Here is a 17,520-nt window from a genome sequence, read left to right as displayed (position 1 = left end):
ACATACATATATGCTTTAAATTTTAATCACTCGTACATTTATTAATTTGTTCATTTATTTGGGGAGGGGGCACGTGCCACAAGGTGCATGTGGGGGTGTGGGCCCGCTGAATTAAATTCAAGTGGTCAGATTTGGCAGAAAGAGCCTCTCCCGAGTGTGCTGCCTCACAAATTTATAGATATCCTTTTTACTGGAGCGTAGGGGTTAAAATGTTTCCAAAAATATTTGGGGAAAACGTATAATTACGAAAAGGACGTACATCTTTCTAACCCTATTAACACCGTGAACTCTTTGTTGGTGATGATCTCCATTTTTCAAATGGGGAAACCAAAGTTCTGAGATGGCAAAATTAAAAGCACCGCAATCAACCCGGAAAAATACCATTCAAAATAGCACGCAGTAGCTTCTCTGTTAGCGTACTTTCACTACGTGCTTTCCTCCTCCGCGTGGTCACGCACCACCCCCTTGCGTAATTTCCCTTCCCGCCAGACTTAAGAAAAGTGGGCGTGGCCACGTCGCTGAACTTTGGGAAATGTAGTACATAGGCTCAACGACCGCCAGGGTGTATAAAAGAGGCGGCTACGTAAGTTATTTTAGCCTCTTATTTCTTGCTTTTTTTTGTGCAAGTGCGTGGAGCGGGGTGGGGGTTTCCCATGGGTCTCTCCATATAGCCCAGATTGGCCGAGAACTCGCGATCACGTTGCCTCTCCCTCCTCAGCGCAGTTACACGACCTTGGCCTTGAAACAAAGAACGTAGAGCCGGCTCACGAGCCTTGCAACAGCATTGGCTAAGCAATGTCAGTTGCATCCTGGGAATCGCAGTTCCTGTGACCCGGATATGTCGACAAAAGATGACGAGACTAACGTCATAGGTTCTGCTCTGCTCTGGTCTGGACCTCGGTGGAAGTTAACTATTTAACAATGAAAAGTTTGCCACGTTGTAACAACCTCTAGGTATGTGCTACAGGCCTTCGGGTCAACTGCGAACACCAACTGGAGCCCTACCTCTTTTCACCGGTTTGCACACTCTTCTTGAGGCGGGTGATCCAGCTTCCCTCCCTATCCAAGAGCTAAGGTAGGTCCTGGGACACTTAGGACAAACTGGGACCAAGACTGTAGGCATGCCTGCGCTGTCGGTATGGAGGGGGTTCATTCTCGGTGTTGCAGCTGCATAGTTCAGTCAAGCCTCGGGAAGCAGAAAATTAGAATGCTGCGTGAACTCGAAAGGGTGCCGCATGTCGCTACACAGCTGATCTGGTATCCGCCGGACCACCTCGAGGGGTATCTGGTGATCCTGAGAGGGTGATGGTCTTTGAGGTCATGAAGATGAACTTGGGGCTGTTAATAGAAGATGAGCCTTTAAGGTATTAGGCGCGTGGCGCTGTGTCCGCCAGAAAGTTAACGAAAGCTAGTAATATTTCAGTTCCGTCGCTCATGGAGACCTAACAAAGTGCGCTCACTGGCTGAAAATGAAGGAATTGCTAATAAGAGTATGTTCTCTGGGAGTCCTAGATATTCAGCAGTTTTCATAGTAATCAATAATGGCGAGGTTCCGGAGAGGATAACAGATGAGTGGGCAGGGGGAGAAAAGCACTCGTAAGGGAAGCGAGGAAAGAAGAAACAGAAGCTGTGTGAGCATCCAGTCCAGGGTATTGTGTGTTTTGATGAAAAGGATACTGAAGGCCACTGGTGTGATCTGTGAGAGGTTGGTTGGAGGTTAACGGAGTTAACAGAGCTGGTAAATTGACAGAATGGGGATCAACAGGTCATGATCCTCTAGGCATTAGTGGAGATTAAGGAGGTAGTACGTAATTAATGGCTGGAGGCCTAGTCTTTTAAGGGATTGATGGACTGCAGAGTGGAGAGAAAGATTAGGCTGTGAGAGACAGAATAAGGTTGTATCAGGGTATTAGGTGTGACAGGCATGGGATTAATGGGGGCAGTAAGGGTCTGTGAATCTAGAGACACGGGAAAGCTAGAGAGATGGTTGGGTATTAGTAGTGACGAAATGGGCAGAGAAATTGAGAGAGAGATGACTGGGATAGTGAGGGTAGCTGGAGGTGGGCAGGGTCAGTAGTAAGGTCATTAACAGCGGGGTCTGTGGTGCCCACAGTGATGGGAGCCTATGTGATGAGCAAAGGGGCCTGAGAGTTCATGATAAGGGACTCAGAGCCCTGGCAGGGCTTCGGTCTCCATGTGTTGAAATGGACTGTCTTATGGGTCACATGAACTCAATTAGCTATACTTTGTTTTCTCTGCCCTGTGCAGGTAGGTGGTGTCCTACTCCCTACCCTGTTTATCCATACAGGATAGCAGCATCAGCTCACTGCCTCCCAGCAGAGTGAGATGGGACGCACATCAAAGGATAAACGGGATGTCTACTATCGCCTGGCCAAGGAGAATGGCTGGCGGGCCCGGAGTGCCTTCAAGCTGCTTCAACTGGATGAGGAATTCAATCTCTTCCAAGGTGCTTATTTGGTGGCCAAGTGACCTGGGAGTGAAGAGAAGGCCACTTCTGTAGAGCTCACTGCAGTGGGTGGGCTAACTTCGAGGTTATCTGGGGCAGAGAAACAGGGAAGAAGATGAAGCCACAACCCTTACAGGATATGGCCCAAGAGCAATTCATAGGTTCACTCCAGGGGAGAGAGGTGAATCCTGCAGGGTCCTCCTGTTTAGAAAGGTCTATGCAGCTGACAAAGTGTGTTTTCACTGTGTGTGCACAGGCGTGAAGCGAGCAGTTGACCTGTGTGCAGCCCCAGGCAGCTGGAGCCAGGTGCTGAGCCAAAAGATTGGGTGAGTAGAGAGGTCTAGGAGGGTGAACCGGTGGGAGGAAGGGCTGGGAGGAACGGGTGTGCTGACATGGACTGTGCTGTCCACAGGGGCCAGAGTTCTGGTCAGGTGGTGGCTGTGGACTTGCAGGCTATGGCTCCACTTCCAGGCGTGATCCAGATACAGGGGGACATCACACAGGTGAGTTAGTGACTGAGAACATCGGGGTTATCCTGAGAGAAGGCTCTACTTGGGGGCTATGGGAAGTGGAAGAGAAACAAGGCAATAAAAACAGTGAAAGTAATATGTAATCCTCAGAATTAAAAGGCTGAGCCTGTAATAAATACAAAGCTAGGCTACCTTACATAATGAGACTGTAGCTCCAAATTCAAAAGAGAGGACTGTAAGGTGGCTTCAGCAAGTAAGGGTGCTTGCCGACAAGCCAGTTGACCGAGTTAAGTCCTGAAAATTGTCCTCTGACCTCCATGTGCAGGCAGTGCACATGTACTTAAGCACACACACAGTAAATGACTAAATAGATGCAGTTTTAAAAATACTTTAGGGGCTGGAGTGATGGTTCAGCAGTCAAGAGTCCCGGTTGCTCTTGCAAAGGGCCCAGTTTCAATTCCAAGCACCTACAGAATGACTCACAACTGCCTGGAACTCTAGTTCCAGGGATTGTGATGCCGTCGTCTGACCTCCCTGGCACCAGGCATACATGTGACACAAACAATACATATAGGCAAAACACCTATATATATTTAGAAAGGAAAAGAAAGGGAGAGGAAAATGTTGCGTGTATGTGTGGGGGTGCTTGTGTGCTATGGTGTGCATCTAGAGGTCAGAGGGCAGGAGGAGTCAGTTCTTTCTTCCTCCAGGGATGGAACTCTGGATCACCAGGCCTGGCAGTGAGCACCTTCACCTGCTAAGCCATTTCACCAGCCCATTAATTTTTTTTTAATTTAAAAGCAAGAGGAGAGGGACAGGAGATGTAGCTTAGCGCTATAGCACTTGTGTAACACGAGCAAAGCATACTGGACTCTAGCCCCATATCCAAGACAGAAACTGAGAAAGACAAATTAACAGCAAACAGCCAGTAGATCGTATTGCAGAGACACCAAAAGATGCTGAGGATTTGTTCATGGCTGTCCCAGAGGCTTTAAGGCTAGGGCTGTGGGTGGGTGGGATTTGAAGGTGAGGGCAGTCAAAGGGCACTGAGACCACTCATCTCCCTTTCTCCATAGCTTTCCACTGCCAAGGAGATCATCCAGCACTTTGAGGGTTGCCCTGCTGACCTAGTAGTGTGTGACGGGGCTCCTGATGGTAAATGGGGTGCGGGGGTGACCTCTATCTCCCAGGTCAGTTTTTTTCTCCCTCTTTTCCCCTCTATTCTCAGCATTTCCTCCTTTCTGGCAATTTCTCCCTACCTCTGATCCCTGCTTTCATTCTCCATCTTTCTTTTCACCACCTTTCATGGTGCTAGCGATGGCGGGGTCCCCAACTACGCTAGGCACGTGTTCTGCCGCTCAGGTATACCTCCTGCCCTTCAGCTTTGTGGGTTGTGTCCATCCTTCTCTCTTTTCATATGACTGCCTGTCCAATCCTATATTCTTTTTTATAAGGCGGCTATCTATTCAGAACGTTTTCTGAGCACATGTTGTGTTAGAAAAGTGTGCATAAATAAGTTCCACTAACCTCTGGCCTTGTGAAGTCAATGTTTTAGTGGGAATACATAGAAAAGAAACTGTTGAGCTGGCAACTCAATACCTGTAATTCTAGCTCTTGGGAAACTGAGGCAGAAAGGTCACTAGAGTTCAAGGTCAACCTAGACTAAAAAACCTGTCTCAAAAAATAAAAATAAGAGGGTGGGGAGCTGACTTAGTGGTCAAGAGTGCTTGCTTCAGCTCCAGGGTATCTGACACCCTCTTCTGGCCTCCATGGGCACACAAATGTGACAATACACAAGCACAAACACACATAATTTTTTTAAAAAATAAAGTTTTAAAAATATGCAAAACTAGTAGCAATTTATAACTTTTTAATACAAAGATAATTAAATAAACTAAAGATGGTAATAAATACTATAGCAAAGTTACTGAAACGGGCCAAGGAAGCAAAAACTACCTGTTGGGATTTTAAGTAAACCAGAAAGGTTTCAGCAGGGCTGTGGTGGCGCAAGCCTTTAATCTCAGCACTCGGGAGGCAGAAGCAGGCGGATCTCTGTGAGTTTGAGGCCAGCCTGGTCTACAAGAGCTAGTTCCAGGACAAGCTCCAAAGCTACAGAGAAACCCTGTCTGGAAAAAAAAAGAAAAAAAAAAGAAAGGCTTCATATACTTGAGCAAAGAGAGTTGATAGAGACTGTGCTGATGGGCCATCAGTTACAGTATTACTCTTGATACTGAGAACTTGGAGAAACCCCTGAGGGTTGTAGACCAAGGAAGTCTGTCTGACTGGGATTGCAATTGTATCCCTCAGGCTGCTTGAACTGTGTGAGGGTCAGAGGTGAAAGCAGGGACCCCAGGACGAGAGAGAGAGAGAGAGAGAGAGAGAGAGAGAGAGAGAGAGAGAGAGAGAGAGAGAGAGAGAGCGCCACTGCGCAAGTGCAAAGGCGTGACTGATAACAGTGATGACTCCAGTAGACAGGCGAAGAGAGGTCACATTTTGAAATCAACTGGCTGGTTCTCTGACAGGCGCCAGAGTTGGTCAGAGGGGCTAAGGTTTTTGCCATGAATTACTGGAAGGGTCGGATGAGCTGAATACACAGAGGAGCTGATAGAGAAGGAGTAGGCTTTGGACTTGTTGAGCCCATGGGGCTGGTCTATAAACAAAGCTCAGAGGAGCCAGCTGGGTTATCAGTAGAAATGCTAGTGTTACTTGTGGGACAAGTAGTTTCCAGAATTAAAATGACTTCCCAGGTGCTAGGGGTCAGAGTTCAAATCCATTTGGAAGGCAATACTCTTGTTTCTAGAACCTTAGCTTTGAGAAGGCCTGGAAGAAAATGCTTTTAGTTTTCTAATCTCTGGTACAAGAAGATCCGTCAAATCAGAGGGTCCCCTAATGTTGTTCTTCTTGCTACAGTCACTGGCCTCCATGATGTCGACGAGTATATGCAGGCTCAGCTTCTGCTAGCGGTGAGTAATGCTGGTGACTGCCCCTGCTCTCCTTTAGCCCTTTCTTGGCTGCCTCTGCCTCAACCACCACCGTACCCATCTGTCCTTCCCACAGGCTCTCAACATTGCTACACATGTCTTGAAGCTAGGGGGCTGCTTTGTAGCCAAGGTGAGCCTTGGGGAGCTTGGGGGAGTGTTGAGAAAGGTCTGGGGGGCACCCTTACCTCTCCATCTTGCCTTCTACACCCTACAGATATTCCGGGGCCGAGATGTAACACTGCTCTATAGCCAGCTGCACATCTTCTTCTCCAGCGTGCTCTGTGCCAAGCCGAAGAGCAGCCGGAACTCCAGCATTGGTCAGTGTAGCATGTCACCCCCTGATAGGCAAGGGGGTGACTGGGCATGTGTCCACACAAGATTGAGGTGACAGAGTCACCCGCTCATTCTAGGTTCTCCCCCACAGAGGCCTTTGCTGTTTGTCAGGGTTATGACCCTCCTGAGGGCTTCATTCCAGACCTGACCAGACCCCTGCTGGACCACTCATACGGTGAGAACGAGAGCTGGTGGCCCATGCCTGGGGAAACTGCACCAGCCACATGCACCACATGTCTCTTTTTTTTTTTTTAATTTTTTTCTATTTATTTATTTGTTTTTGTTTTTTTTTTTCTGGATTTTTCGAGACAGGGTTTCTCTGTAGCTTTTGGTTCCTGTCCTGTAACTAGCTCTTGTAGACCAGGCTGGCCTCGAACTCACAGAGATCCACCTGCGTCTGCCTCCCGAGTGCTGGGATTAAAGGCGTGCGCCACCACCTCCCGGCGCACCACGTGTCTCTTGAGGGCCCTCAGCCTCCCACCCTGATGGCTGTTCCACCCCCTGATGGGTATTTTGTATTAATGGGAGCTTTGGTTCAGATAGTCCTCCAATGGTAGCTCTTGGTCCTGGTGGAAATTCTGTTGCGGCAAACTCCTAAGCATTCACTCAGGGAAGATTCTACCTGTCTATCTTAGGAAAACCCCCAGTCATTGCCCTCGGGTGGAAACCTCACATGTGTTAAACATGTTCCCTGTGTAGGTCTGTACCTTTGCCCCTGGTGGGCAAAGGCAGATCCCAGTTGAGTGAGACAAGGTTCTGATAGAATGTGCTGGTTAAAGTGTTTGCTAGGTGGGCATAGTGCAGTGCAAAGCAAGATAGGGGCTGACATTTAGAATCAGTGATAAAGCTGGGCGATGGTGGTGCACGCCTTTAATCCCAGCACTTGGGAGGCAGAGGCAGGCGGATCTCCTTGAGTTCGAGACCAGCCTGGTCTACAGAGCTAGTTCCAGGACAGGCTCCAAAGCTACAGAGAAACCCTGTCTCGGAAAACAAAAAATAAAAAAAAATAGAATCAGTGATCAGACAAGCCCCCTATGAAGGTGATCCACACTAAAAGACTAGTTGAAGATGGACCAGTTAGTGGGAAGGAACTTAATGTTCTTGTACCCTACGTCCTAACTGGCCTTGCCCTCAGTCTTCACTCCGCCTCTTTCTATGACTTAGATTTCAACCAGCTGGAAGGTCCTGCCCGTTTTATTGTACCCTTTGTGGCCTGTGGGGACCTCAGCGCCTACGATTCGGATCGCAGTTACCCTCTGGATGTGAGTATCCAATCATCAGGATGTGGGGTCAGGGAGACTGGGAGTCTCAGCCCCTCATCATCTCCCTGCCTCTTGTGTCCCACAGCTAGAAGATGGCTCTGAGTACAAATATACTCCGCCCACACAACCCCCCATCGCACCCCCATACCAGGAGGCCTGCAGGTTGAAGAAGAATGGGCAGCTGGCCAAGGAATTGCTCCCCAAAGAATGCTCCATTAACAAAGTAGACAACTTGCCCCAGCCTCTGACTGTCCCTCAGGGTCATACCCTGCTGTCCCCCAAGGTATGGATATTCACTTCTCAGCCCACCATGACCCCTTCCCAATATGCCTGTTTCTATCCTGATTCAACTTGGTTCTTTCCTGCTTGCAACAATTACAGGAATCAGTAGGTCAGCCCACTGACAAATGGAAAATGTAACCAAATAACCAAGTCCCTTTTCTTTTTCTTTGGCAGGTGGAAGACGATGAAATGAATAGTTCACCTTAACAATTTAAGGTAAATTTGCCTTTTTTTTCTAAAGTTCAAATAAAGGGCACCTTTAGGAAAAAGCCGAATGGTTAAGAGTAGGTAGGGCTGGAGAGATGGCTCAGAGGTTAAGAGCACTAGCTGTTCTTCCAGAGGTCCTGAGTTCAATTTCCCAGCAACCAAATGATAGCTAACAACCATCCATAATGAGATCTGGTACCTTCTTCTGGCCTACAGGCATACATGCAGACAGAATACTATATACATAATAAATAATCTTTAAAAAAAATTAAAAAAAAAAAGATTAGGTACTGCACTTGCATAGGATCCAAATTTGGTTCCCAGCACTCATGTCTGGCAGCTCACAACTGCCTGTGGCTCCGCCTCCATGGGATTGGACAGATCTGGCCTCCCTGGGCACCTACATTCACAAGCACATGCCAGGACATGGACATGCATGCAATTAAAAATAATAAAAATAGTTGGGTATGGTGGCACTTATCTTTAATCCCAGCCCTTTGCGGGGTGGAGGGGAAGCAGGCAAGTCTCTACAGGTTTGAGGCTAACGTGGTCTGAACAGTTCTAGGATAGCCAAGGATACATAATAAGACCCTGTCTTTAAAAAAAGAAAAATCTTTCAGTGGTTTGGAGATATAGCTCAGTGTGTAGAGTGCTTGCTCAGAATATGCAAAGCCCTAGGTTCAATCTCCAGCACCATATGAAAAACCAGGCAGGCCGGGCATGGTTATGCACACCTTTAATCCCAGCACTGGAGAGGCAGTGAGTGGTAGGTGGATCTCTGTGAGTTCAAGGCCAGCCTCTGGTCTATAGAGTGAGTTCTGAGACAGCCAGGGCTTTTTTACAGAGAAACCCTGTCGCTAAAAACATCAAAAACAAGCATGTAGTGCCTATATTCCTAACACTCAGAAGCTACAAGACAAGAATCAGAACATCCTCAGATACATAGCAGGTTTGAAACCAGCCTGAGCTACATAAAAACTTGTCTCAAAAGGTGAAAGACTTCAGTAAATTTTGACTTAAATTTTTTTTACTGTTTTATTCATTGAGCATACTTGCAAACAAAATATTTATACACATAAAATAAAAATAAATCTTTAAAGGGTTAAAAGATTCTATCTTCGGTACTGCCAGGGAAACAACAAAACCATATTAGGGGCTGGGGTGTACTTGAGTTGGTAGACTGCACAAGGCTCTGGGTTTTATCCCCAGGACCGCCGAACCTTGATGTGGTGGCCCATACATGTAATTCTGTGGTAGGAGGTTGTCGTAAGTTACTTTTCAATTGCTGTGATAAGGCACCATACCATGACCAAGGCAACTTCTAGAAGAAAGTGTTCATTGGGGGTTTATCATTTCTTTGGATGAATCCATCACCGTCACGGCAGGGAGCATAGCCACAAGCAGGCAGGCATGGCTCTGGAACAGGAATTGAGAGATACAGACCATGGATGGAGAGAGCAAGAGAGGTCCCTGGGGAGAGCCTGGGCTTTTGAATCCAGAAAGCCTGTCCCCAGCGGCCCAATAAGACTGTACCTCTTTATCTCTCCCTAGACAGTTCCACCAGCTGGGCACCAGGCAATCAAATCTATGAGCCCCTGGGGGCCATTCTCACTCAGACCACCAAAGAAGTTCAGAAGGACAAGGTCATCCATATAGCAAGTGTGAGGACAGCCTGGGCTATATGAGACCCTCTCTTAAATAAAAACAAAGCTGGAGCTATAGAGATGGCCAGAAGATGGTATCAAGTATCCTGGAACTGGACTTACAGGTGCTAGTTAGCCACCATGTGGGTGCTGGGCCTCTGAAAGAGCTTCTACCGAACCATCTCTCCAGCTTCCTACCTGCAGAGAATTTGTTTAAAAAAAAAAAAAGTTTTTTTTTTTTCTCAGTAAATGGATATTTCCTGAGATCTGCTTTATGCTTAGAAGAGCTTTAAGCATTTTGCATGCTACATGTTGAGGAGGTGGTAAATATTGAATGCATACTTCAGGCATTCTAGGTTTAAAGATAAAGCAGGAAACAAAGAGTGAATTTATACTTTGTAGCTTGTATTCGACTATGTTTACAATTTGCTACAAAATAACAGTTTATTCAAAGGCAGACCGTAGAAACAATGGTCTCATAAGATACCATCTAGTGACTGTTGTGTTGAAATACACTCCTCTAATATTTACGCAATGACAAACACACCCAAGGTGTTTCCCACAATGGCACCTTTCCATTAAAATGCATGACTGCACATGCAAAGGTAATATAGGCTATGAAAGGTAGGAAAAGGTGAACCAGAATGAAGAAATTTGGGGAATGTAGACATGGGTATTTACAATTTTTATTTATTTATTTTTAAATCGTTTATTTAACTTTATTTCATATGCGTTGGTGTGAAGGTATCCGAGCCCCTGGGACTGGATTTACAGACAGTTGTGAGCTGCCATATGGATGCTGGAATTTAAACCCAGATCCTCTGAAAGAGGAGCCAGTGCTCTTAACCTCTGAGCCATCTCTCCAGCCCCTGTTTGCGATTTTTATTTTTTTTAAACATTTTTTTATTTTTATTTATTATGTATATAGTGTTCTGTCTGCATATATGCCTACTTGCCAGAAGGGGGCACTAGATCTCATTACAGATGGTTGTGAGCCACCATGTGGTTGCTGGGAATTGAACTCAGGACCTCAGGAAGAGCAGTCAGTGCTCTTAACCTCTGAGCCATCTCTCCAGCCCCCTGTTTGCGATTTTTAAAACTATCTTTCTAGCCGGGCACTTGGGAGGCAGAGACAGGCAGATTGTAAACTTCAGACCAGCCTGGTCTAGTTCCAGGACAGTCAGGGCTATGTAGAGGACCCTGTCTGAGAAAACCAAAAAATAAAAATAGCCAGGCGGTGGTGGTGCACGATTTTTAATCCCAGGTCTTGGGAGGCAGTGGCAGGCAGATCTCTAAGTTTGAGGCCAGCCTGGTCTATAGAGTGAGTTCCAGAACAGCCAGGGATACACAGAGAAACCCTGTCTCAAAAAACAAACAACAAAACAAATTTGAAGTATCTTAAGGTTTTTTTTAAAAAAATATTTATTATGTATACAATATTCTGTCTGTGTGTATGCCTGAAGGCCAGAAGAGGGCGCCAGATCTCATTACAGATGGTTGTGAGCCACCATGCGGTTGCTGGAAATTGAACTCAGGACCTTTGGAAGAGCAGGCAATGCTCTTAACCACTGAACCATCTCTCCAGCCCTCTTAAGGTTTTTTTATTATTGAAACACAGGGATTAGAGAAATGGGTCAGTGGTTAGGAACACATATTGCCCATTCAGTGGACTCAGTTCCCAGCACCCACATGGCAGCTAACAACCATCTGGAACTCCAGTTCCAGGGGCCTTCCTCTGGCCTCCATAGTTACAAAACATGCGTGCAAGTTACTTACATACATGCCGGCAGGCAAAACAGTGATACACAAAAACAATAAATCTCCTTTTTAAGAAAAATTGAGACAGGCTAGGTGTGGTGGCACAGGCCTTTAACCCTAGCACATGAGAAAAAGAGTCCAGACTAGGCCACTACTTAGTGAGACCATGTCTTAAGAAAAACAGACAGAGCTGGAGAGATGGCTCAGAGGTTAAGAGGACTGACTGCTCTTCCAGAGGTCCTGAGTTCAATTCACCATTACAAATGGAGGCTCACAGCCATCTGTAATGAGATCTGGTGCCCTCTTCTGGCCTGCAGCAGACATGCAGGCAGAATACTGTATGCATAATTAATAAATAAATCTTTAAAAGAAAAGAAAAACGTGCTAGGCGGTGGTGGTGCAGGCCTTTAATCCTCAGGAGGCAGAGGCAGGTGGATCTTTGAGTTTGAGGCCAGCCTGATCTACAGAGCAAGTTCCAGGATAGCCAGGGCTAAACACTAAAACAATATGCGGTTGTAGGTCAGTAATAGAGCTTGCCTGGCATATATGAGACCCTGGGTTGCCAGGTTTAAAGATGCGCACACTACCATACCTGGCCCCAATTACATGGCTAAGAAATTAGTTCCAGCCGGGCGATGGTGGCGCACGCCTTTAATCCCAGCACTCGGGAGGCAGAGGCAGGTGGATCTCTGTGAGTTCGAGACCAGCCTGGTCTACAGAGCTAGTTCCAGGACAGGCGGACAGGCTCCAAAAGCCACAGAGAAACCCTGTCTCGAAAAACCAAAAAAAAAAAAAAAAAGAAAGAAAGAAATTAGTTCCAAGCCAGGCAGTAGTGGTGCACACCTTTAATCCCAGCACTCAAGAAGCAGAGGCCGGTGGATCTCTGTGAGTTTGAGGCCAGCCTGCTCCATGGCAGGCTCCAAAGCTACAGAGAAAAAAAAAGAAATTAGTTCCAGGATTCGGTAGGAAAAGGCTCTTTTGGCTAAGCCTGACAACCAGAGTTAAAGCCTTGTAACCCACAGGGTAGAAGGAGAGAACTGACTTCCACATATCGTTACTTCATGTGTACACCAATGGTGTGTCTCCACACACATACACACAGTAAATAAGTGTAAAAAAATACTTTTAGAGAAATTGGTTCTTGAGTGTTTGCAGCACCCCTGTTAATCATGGTCTGTTCACAGTGGGGCGCTTCATAGCTGTGAGAATGAAATAGCACTTTGTAGTTAATCGTGGCCCTTTTTAAATACATTTTCCTTTATGGTAGAGTTTGCAGTAAAAATGGAACTAATCCAAGTCAGAAGCTGCTGCCTGCCAGGAAAACCAGAAGCTGGCTTGATGAGTTTGTTTGCAGATACCATCTATGGGTCCTGAACAGATAAGCCTCGAGTGGACTCTGCAGCAACTCCATAATAACAAAGAAACGGCGAAGAAGTCTGCTGAGCTGCAGGCGGAATTTCTTGAGACTGTGAGCACATGCCTCTTAGCCTCTCCTGGGTGTCCTGAATAGGTCCAGGATTTCCCCGCAAAGCAGGGGTTCTTACCATGGGTAAACATCAGGGACCTCCACCAACTTGATGGAGGAAAATGTTACAGCTTCACTATACCTGAAATTCAGCTTTATTCCTGGTCAGTGGCCATGGGCAACAAATCAATGGTAAAAGCCCTACCTATGCAAGTCACTTCCTTTTTATATTACAATGTACAGGCATCTGAAAGACTGCTCATATTTGTCACTGCTTTGGATAATAGCAGATTTTATAAATCAATCCTATAATTATACATCCCATCCATTACTGCCTTCCAATTTTTACAGATTGGTTGGTCAGGTATTTTTAAGACAATATCTTCCCATATAGCCTAGACTGCCTTCAGACTCAAGATCCTCCTGCATCTGCCCCCTGAATGCTGAGATTACAGGCCTGTGCCACGAAACCTGGCTACTGTATCCCAGTTTTATTTCACTTAAATATACAGTGATAACTGTATTTCAGTGTGATCGGCTTTCATTATTATTCGTATGTGTTTGTATACATGTGCAGGTATGCTTTCAAAAAGTTCCTGTAATGGACTGGGGATGTAGCTCAGTGGGAAAGTACATTCCTAGTATGCACAAAGCCCTGGATTCCACCTTCAATAACACACACACACAAATTATGTTAGCTGGATCCTACTCAGGTGCCCAAAATAAGAACACTCAAGCCCAGAAATTCAAGGTCAACCTGGGCAACATAGCTAGGCCCCATTTCAAAAATAAAAGGTAAGCCTACAGAATGGGAAAAAAATCTTCACTAACCCCACATCAGACAGAGGTCTGATCTCCAAAATATAAAAAGAACTCAAGAAATTGGTCACCAAAAGATCACATAATCCAATAAAAAATTGGAATACAGGCCTAAACAGAGAACTCTCAACAGAGGAATCTAAAACGGCTGAAAGACACCTAAGGAAATGTTCAATATCCTTGGTCATCAGAAGGTAAATCAAAACAACTCTGTGATTCCATCTTACACCTGTAAGAATGGCCAAGATCAAAAACACTGATGATAACTTATGCTGGAGAGGTTGTGGGGAAAAGGGAACACTTCTGCATTGCTGGTGGGAATGCAAGCTGGTACAGCCCCTTTGGATGTCAGTGTGGCGATTTCTCAGAAAATTAGGAAACCACCTTCCTCAAGACCCAGTAATACCACTTTTGGGTATATATCCAAAGGATGCTCAATCGTGCCACAAGGACATGTGCTCAACTATGTTCATAGCAGCTTTGTTTGTCATAGCCAGAACCTGGACACAACCTAAATGCCTCTCAATTGAAGAATGGATAAGGAAAATGTGATACATTTACACAATGGAGTACTACAGAGCAGAAAAAAAATAACATCTTGAATTTTGCAGGCCAATGGATGGAACTAGAAAACATTATTTTGAGTGAAGTAACCCAGACCCAGAAAGACAATTATCACATGTACTTCATTCATAGGTGGTTTTTAAACATAAAGCAAAGAAAGCCAGCCTACAAACCACAATTCCAGAGAATTTAGACAACAAAGAGGACATTAAGAGAGACTTACATAGATCTAATCTACATGGGAAGTAGAAAGTAGAAAAAGACAAGATCTCCTGAGTAAATTGGGAGCATGGGGACTTTGGGGGAGGATTGAAGGAAGGAGAGGAACAGAGAAAAATGTAGAGCTCAATAAATATTATATATTTTGAAGCCAAATGCAGTACATGCCTATAATCCCAGAACATGGGAGACTGAGGCAGGAGGTTTGTGAGTTTGAGGCTAGCATGGGCTGCATAGTGAGACCCTGGTTCAAAAACAAATACAAAAAATGATTGAGTCCACAGACTTCCAATGGATTTCTCAAACGATTCGTTTTTATTTTTTTGAAAAAGGATATCATGCCGGGCAGTGGTGGTACACACCTTTGATCCCAGCACTTGGGAAACGGACAGGTGGCACTCTAAGTTTGTTTGGGGAGAAAAAGAAAAGAGGACTATAGCTACACACCCAAGGATGGCCTTGAAATGCTGACCCTCCTGACTACCTCCTAAGTAGGGGCAATAAAGGCAGGTTTCACCACGCCTAATTTTACCAGAACAAGCTTTTTAGGTTGAGAGTCTTCACACTTAGCTAACATGTACGAGTCCTTGAATTCTGTCATAGCATTACCTTCGGGAGGGAAACCTGTTAACTTTTTGTTGTTGTTGTTTTATTTTTATTTTATTTTTTTTTTTGAGACAAGGTTTCTCTGTTATAGCTCTGGCTGTCCTGGAACTAGCTCTTGTAGACCAGGTTGGCTCAAACTCAGAGATCCGTCTGCCTCTGCCTCACCAGTGCTGGGATTAAAGGCCTGCGCCACCACCGCCCAGAGGGAAACCTGTTTTCTAAAGTGTCAGAAAGTCTTCCTTGACTGTGGTCCAAGGATTTCTATAGCCCAACAGGCAGGAGCAAAGTCCCTAAACTCTATGGCACCATTTTCTGTGGCTTAATCCTGTGTCCTTATGAAGTCTGTAGGTGCATATTCACTTTAATCTCTGACCACAGGATAGCCACACCTTTCTATGAGATTCCAGGAATGCCTGCACCCCCACTCCGTCTATAGGTGTTCACACTCCAGTGATTTAATATAGTATAAGTCTTCTCATTCAAATTAATGTGACCACAGGAATGTCCTCCGTGCAGGCAATCTGACTCCAGGAACGCACAGCAAGAGTGCTCACACAAAAGCATTGATCACAGGTACTTCCACACCCATTGCAACATAAACTCTGCAGTGCACAGGAAAAAAACCTGAGAGACTTCACAAGTCCCCCTGTCCCAGGCTATGACTCGCAGGAGGGGAATGTGTGGAGCAAGTGATCCAGGCAATGTGAGCAGCAAGGCAAGAGGAATAGAGTCAGCCAGAGGACCAGGAGAGTGGGCCCTGAGATCGGAGCAAGAAATACCTGAATAGAACCTGACAGCACAAAAATAGCCCAAGAATTGAGGAGCTGGAGAGCTGGCTCAGCTGTTAAGAGCATTTGTTGCTCTTGCAGAGGACCTGGGTTCAGAGTTCCAACACCCGCAAGGTAGCCAAAAATTGTCCATAACTCCAACTTCAGGGGATTTGATGCTCTCTTATAACCTCCATATAGGTACCAGGTACTGCATGTGGTTCACAGGCAGACAGAAAAAAACACACAGATAGGCAAAAATAAAATAAATATTTAAAGAAAAGAGTTAGCAAAAAGGGGGTTACATAAAATTAAAAGGCTTCTGCATCCAAGAGGGGGGAGGGGTTCCACATTAGCAGAATGAACATTCTTTATAGATTAGGAGAACATTTTTGACAGCTATACTTCAGATAAAGAGTTAATATCTACACTATATAAAGAACTGCAAAAGTTAAATACCAGAAGACTCTGCCAATCAATAAATAGGCCAAATAAACCAAACAGGTAATTAAAAAAGAAAAAAGGAAATACAGATGGCCAATTTTTTTGTTTTTGAGGATGGGTTGTTCTCTGTAGCCTTGGCTGTCCTGAAACTCACTTTGTAGACCAGACTGGCTGGCTTTGAACTCATTAAAAATCCATTTGACTTTGCCTCCCAAGTGCTGGGATTAAAGGCATGTGCCTCCACCGCCTGACCTCAAATGACCAACAATTTCTTTTTGTATTTTGAGATAGGGTTTCTCTGTGGACCCTGGCTCTCCGGAAAAATCTGTAGATCTGAATGGCTTTGAACTCAGAGATACCACCTCTGCCTTCCAAGTGCTGGAATTAGAGGAGTGTGTCACCACACCCAGATGCCATAAATACTTTTTAAAGTATTCAATATCCTTAGTCATCAGAGAAATGCAACTTCAAGAGCTGACAAGATGGCTCAGTAGGTAACACTAACAACCTGAGTGCAGTGCCCAGGGCCCACAAGGTAGAGAGAACCAACTCCTGCAAGCTAGCTTCTGACCTACACATGCATCTTGTAGCATAAACACACCCACACACATACAAAAAGATAAAAAAATGTAATCTTTGAAGGGCTAGGAGTGTAGCTCCTTTGGGTAGGTTTCCCTAGCATTCACAAAGTTCCTCAGTTCATTCACCTCCTCAGATCTGTTTAAACCAGACCTGGTAGCCAGGTGGTGGTGGTGCACGCCTTTAATCCCAGCACTCAGGAAGCAGCGGCAGGCGGATCTCAGAATTTGGGGCCAGCCTGGTCTACAGAGCTAGTACTAGGACAGCCAGAACTGTTACACAGAGAAACTCTGTGTCAAAAACAAAAAACAAGCCGGGCAGTGGTGGCGCACGCCTTTAATCCCAGCACTCGGGAGGCAGAGGCAGGCGGATCTCTGTGAGTTCGAGACCAGCCTGGTCTACAAGAGCTAGTTTCAGGACAGGCTCCAAAACCACAGAGAAACCCTGTCTCGAAAAACCAAAAAAAAAAAAAAAACAGACATGGTAATACGTGGCTATAATCGAAGTGCTGGGTAGGTGGAGGCAAAAAGAGAAGTTGTTCAAGGTCATCTTTAGCTAGGGTTGGAGTTTGAGGCCAGCCCAGGCTACATGGGACCTTGCCTTAAAAAATAAAAATTAAAAAAATATATACTTTGAGATTTCATCTCACCCTAG

General features: G+C 45.5%; 1 protein-coding gene across 8 annotated transcripts; it reads left to right on the top strand.

Moving 5' to 3' along the window:
- The first annotated feature begins 526 nt into the window (after nucleotides 1–526).
- Nucleotides 527–13,387, top strand: LOC121442564 (putative tRNA (cytidine(32)/guanosine(34)-2'-O)-methyltransferase). Of its 8 annotated transcripts, none has more exons than XM_041644144.1 (14): nucleotides 527–583; nucleotides 719–954; nucleotides 2,309–2,467; nucleotides 2,724–2,793; nucleotides 2,880–2,970; nucleotides 4,014–4,092; nucleotides 5,848–5,900; nucleotides 5,995–6,048; nucleotides 6,133–6,235; nucleotides 6,343–6,426; nucleotides 7,416–7,513; nucleotides 7,599–7,796; nucleotides 7,970–8,011; nucleotides 12,671–13,387. In XM_041644144.1, exons 3-13 carry the CDS (start codon nucleotides 2,347–2,349, stop codon nucleotides 8,000–8,002), a joined length of 984 nt encoding a protein of 327 aa, XP_041500078.1. In that variant the 5' UTR covers nucleotides 527–583; nucleotides 719–954; nucleotides 2,309–2,346; the 3' UTR covers nucleotides 8,003–8,011; nucleotides 12,671–13,387. The 8 variants fall into 8 exon arrangements, with proteins under 8 accessions (XP_041500078.1, XP_041500077.1, XP_041500074.1 ...); XM_041644143.1 differs by having other exon boundaries at nucleotides 2,269–2,467; XM_041644140.1 differs by having other exon boundaries at nucleotides 719–1,075.
- Nucleotides 13,388–17,520: the final 4,133 nt, after the last annotated feature.

This window comes from Microtus oregoni, unplaced genomic scaffold (assembly GCF_018167655.1).
Source record: "Microtus oregoni isolate MIOR12 unplaced genomic scaffold, Mior012 000092F_000, whole genome shotgun sequence".
Classification (NCBI taxonomy): Eukaryota; Metazoa; Chordata; class Mammalia; order Rodentia; family Cricetidae; genus Microtus; species Microtus oregoni.
The sequence above is the reverse complement of the archived record's forward strand: the minus strand, read 5'-3'. Positions and strand labels throughout refer to the sequence as shown.

Coding starts and splice junctions, on each gene's coding strand:
- LOC121442564 (XM_041644144.1), top strand. CDS start 2,347: ATGGGACGCACATCAAAGGATAAACGGGATGTCTACTATCGCCTGGCC. Junction 4,093..5,847: donor GTGTGACGGGGCTCCTGATG/GTAAATGGGGTG, acceptor TTCTTGCTACAG/TCACTGGCCTCCATGATGTC. Junction 7,797..7,969: donor ATACCCTGCTGTCCCCCAAG/GTATGGATATTC, acceptor TTTCTTTGGCAG/GTGGAAGACGATGAAATGAA.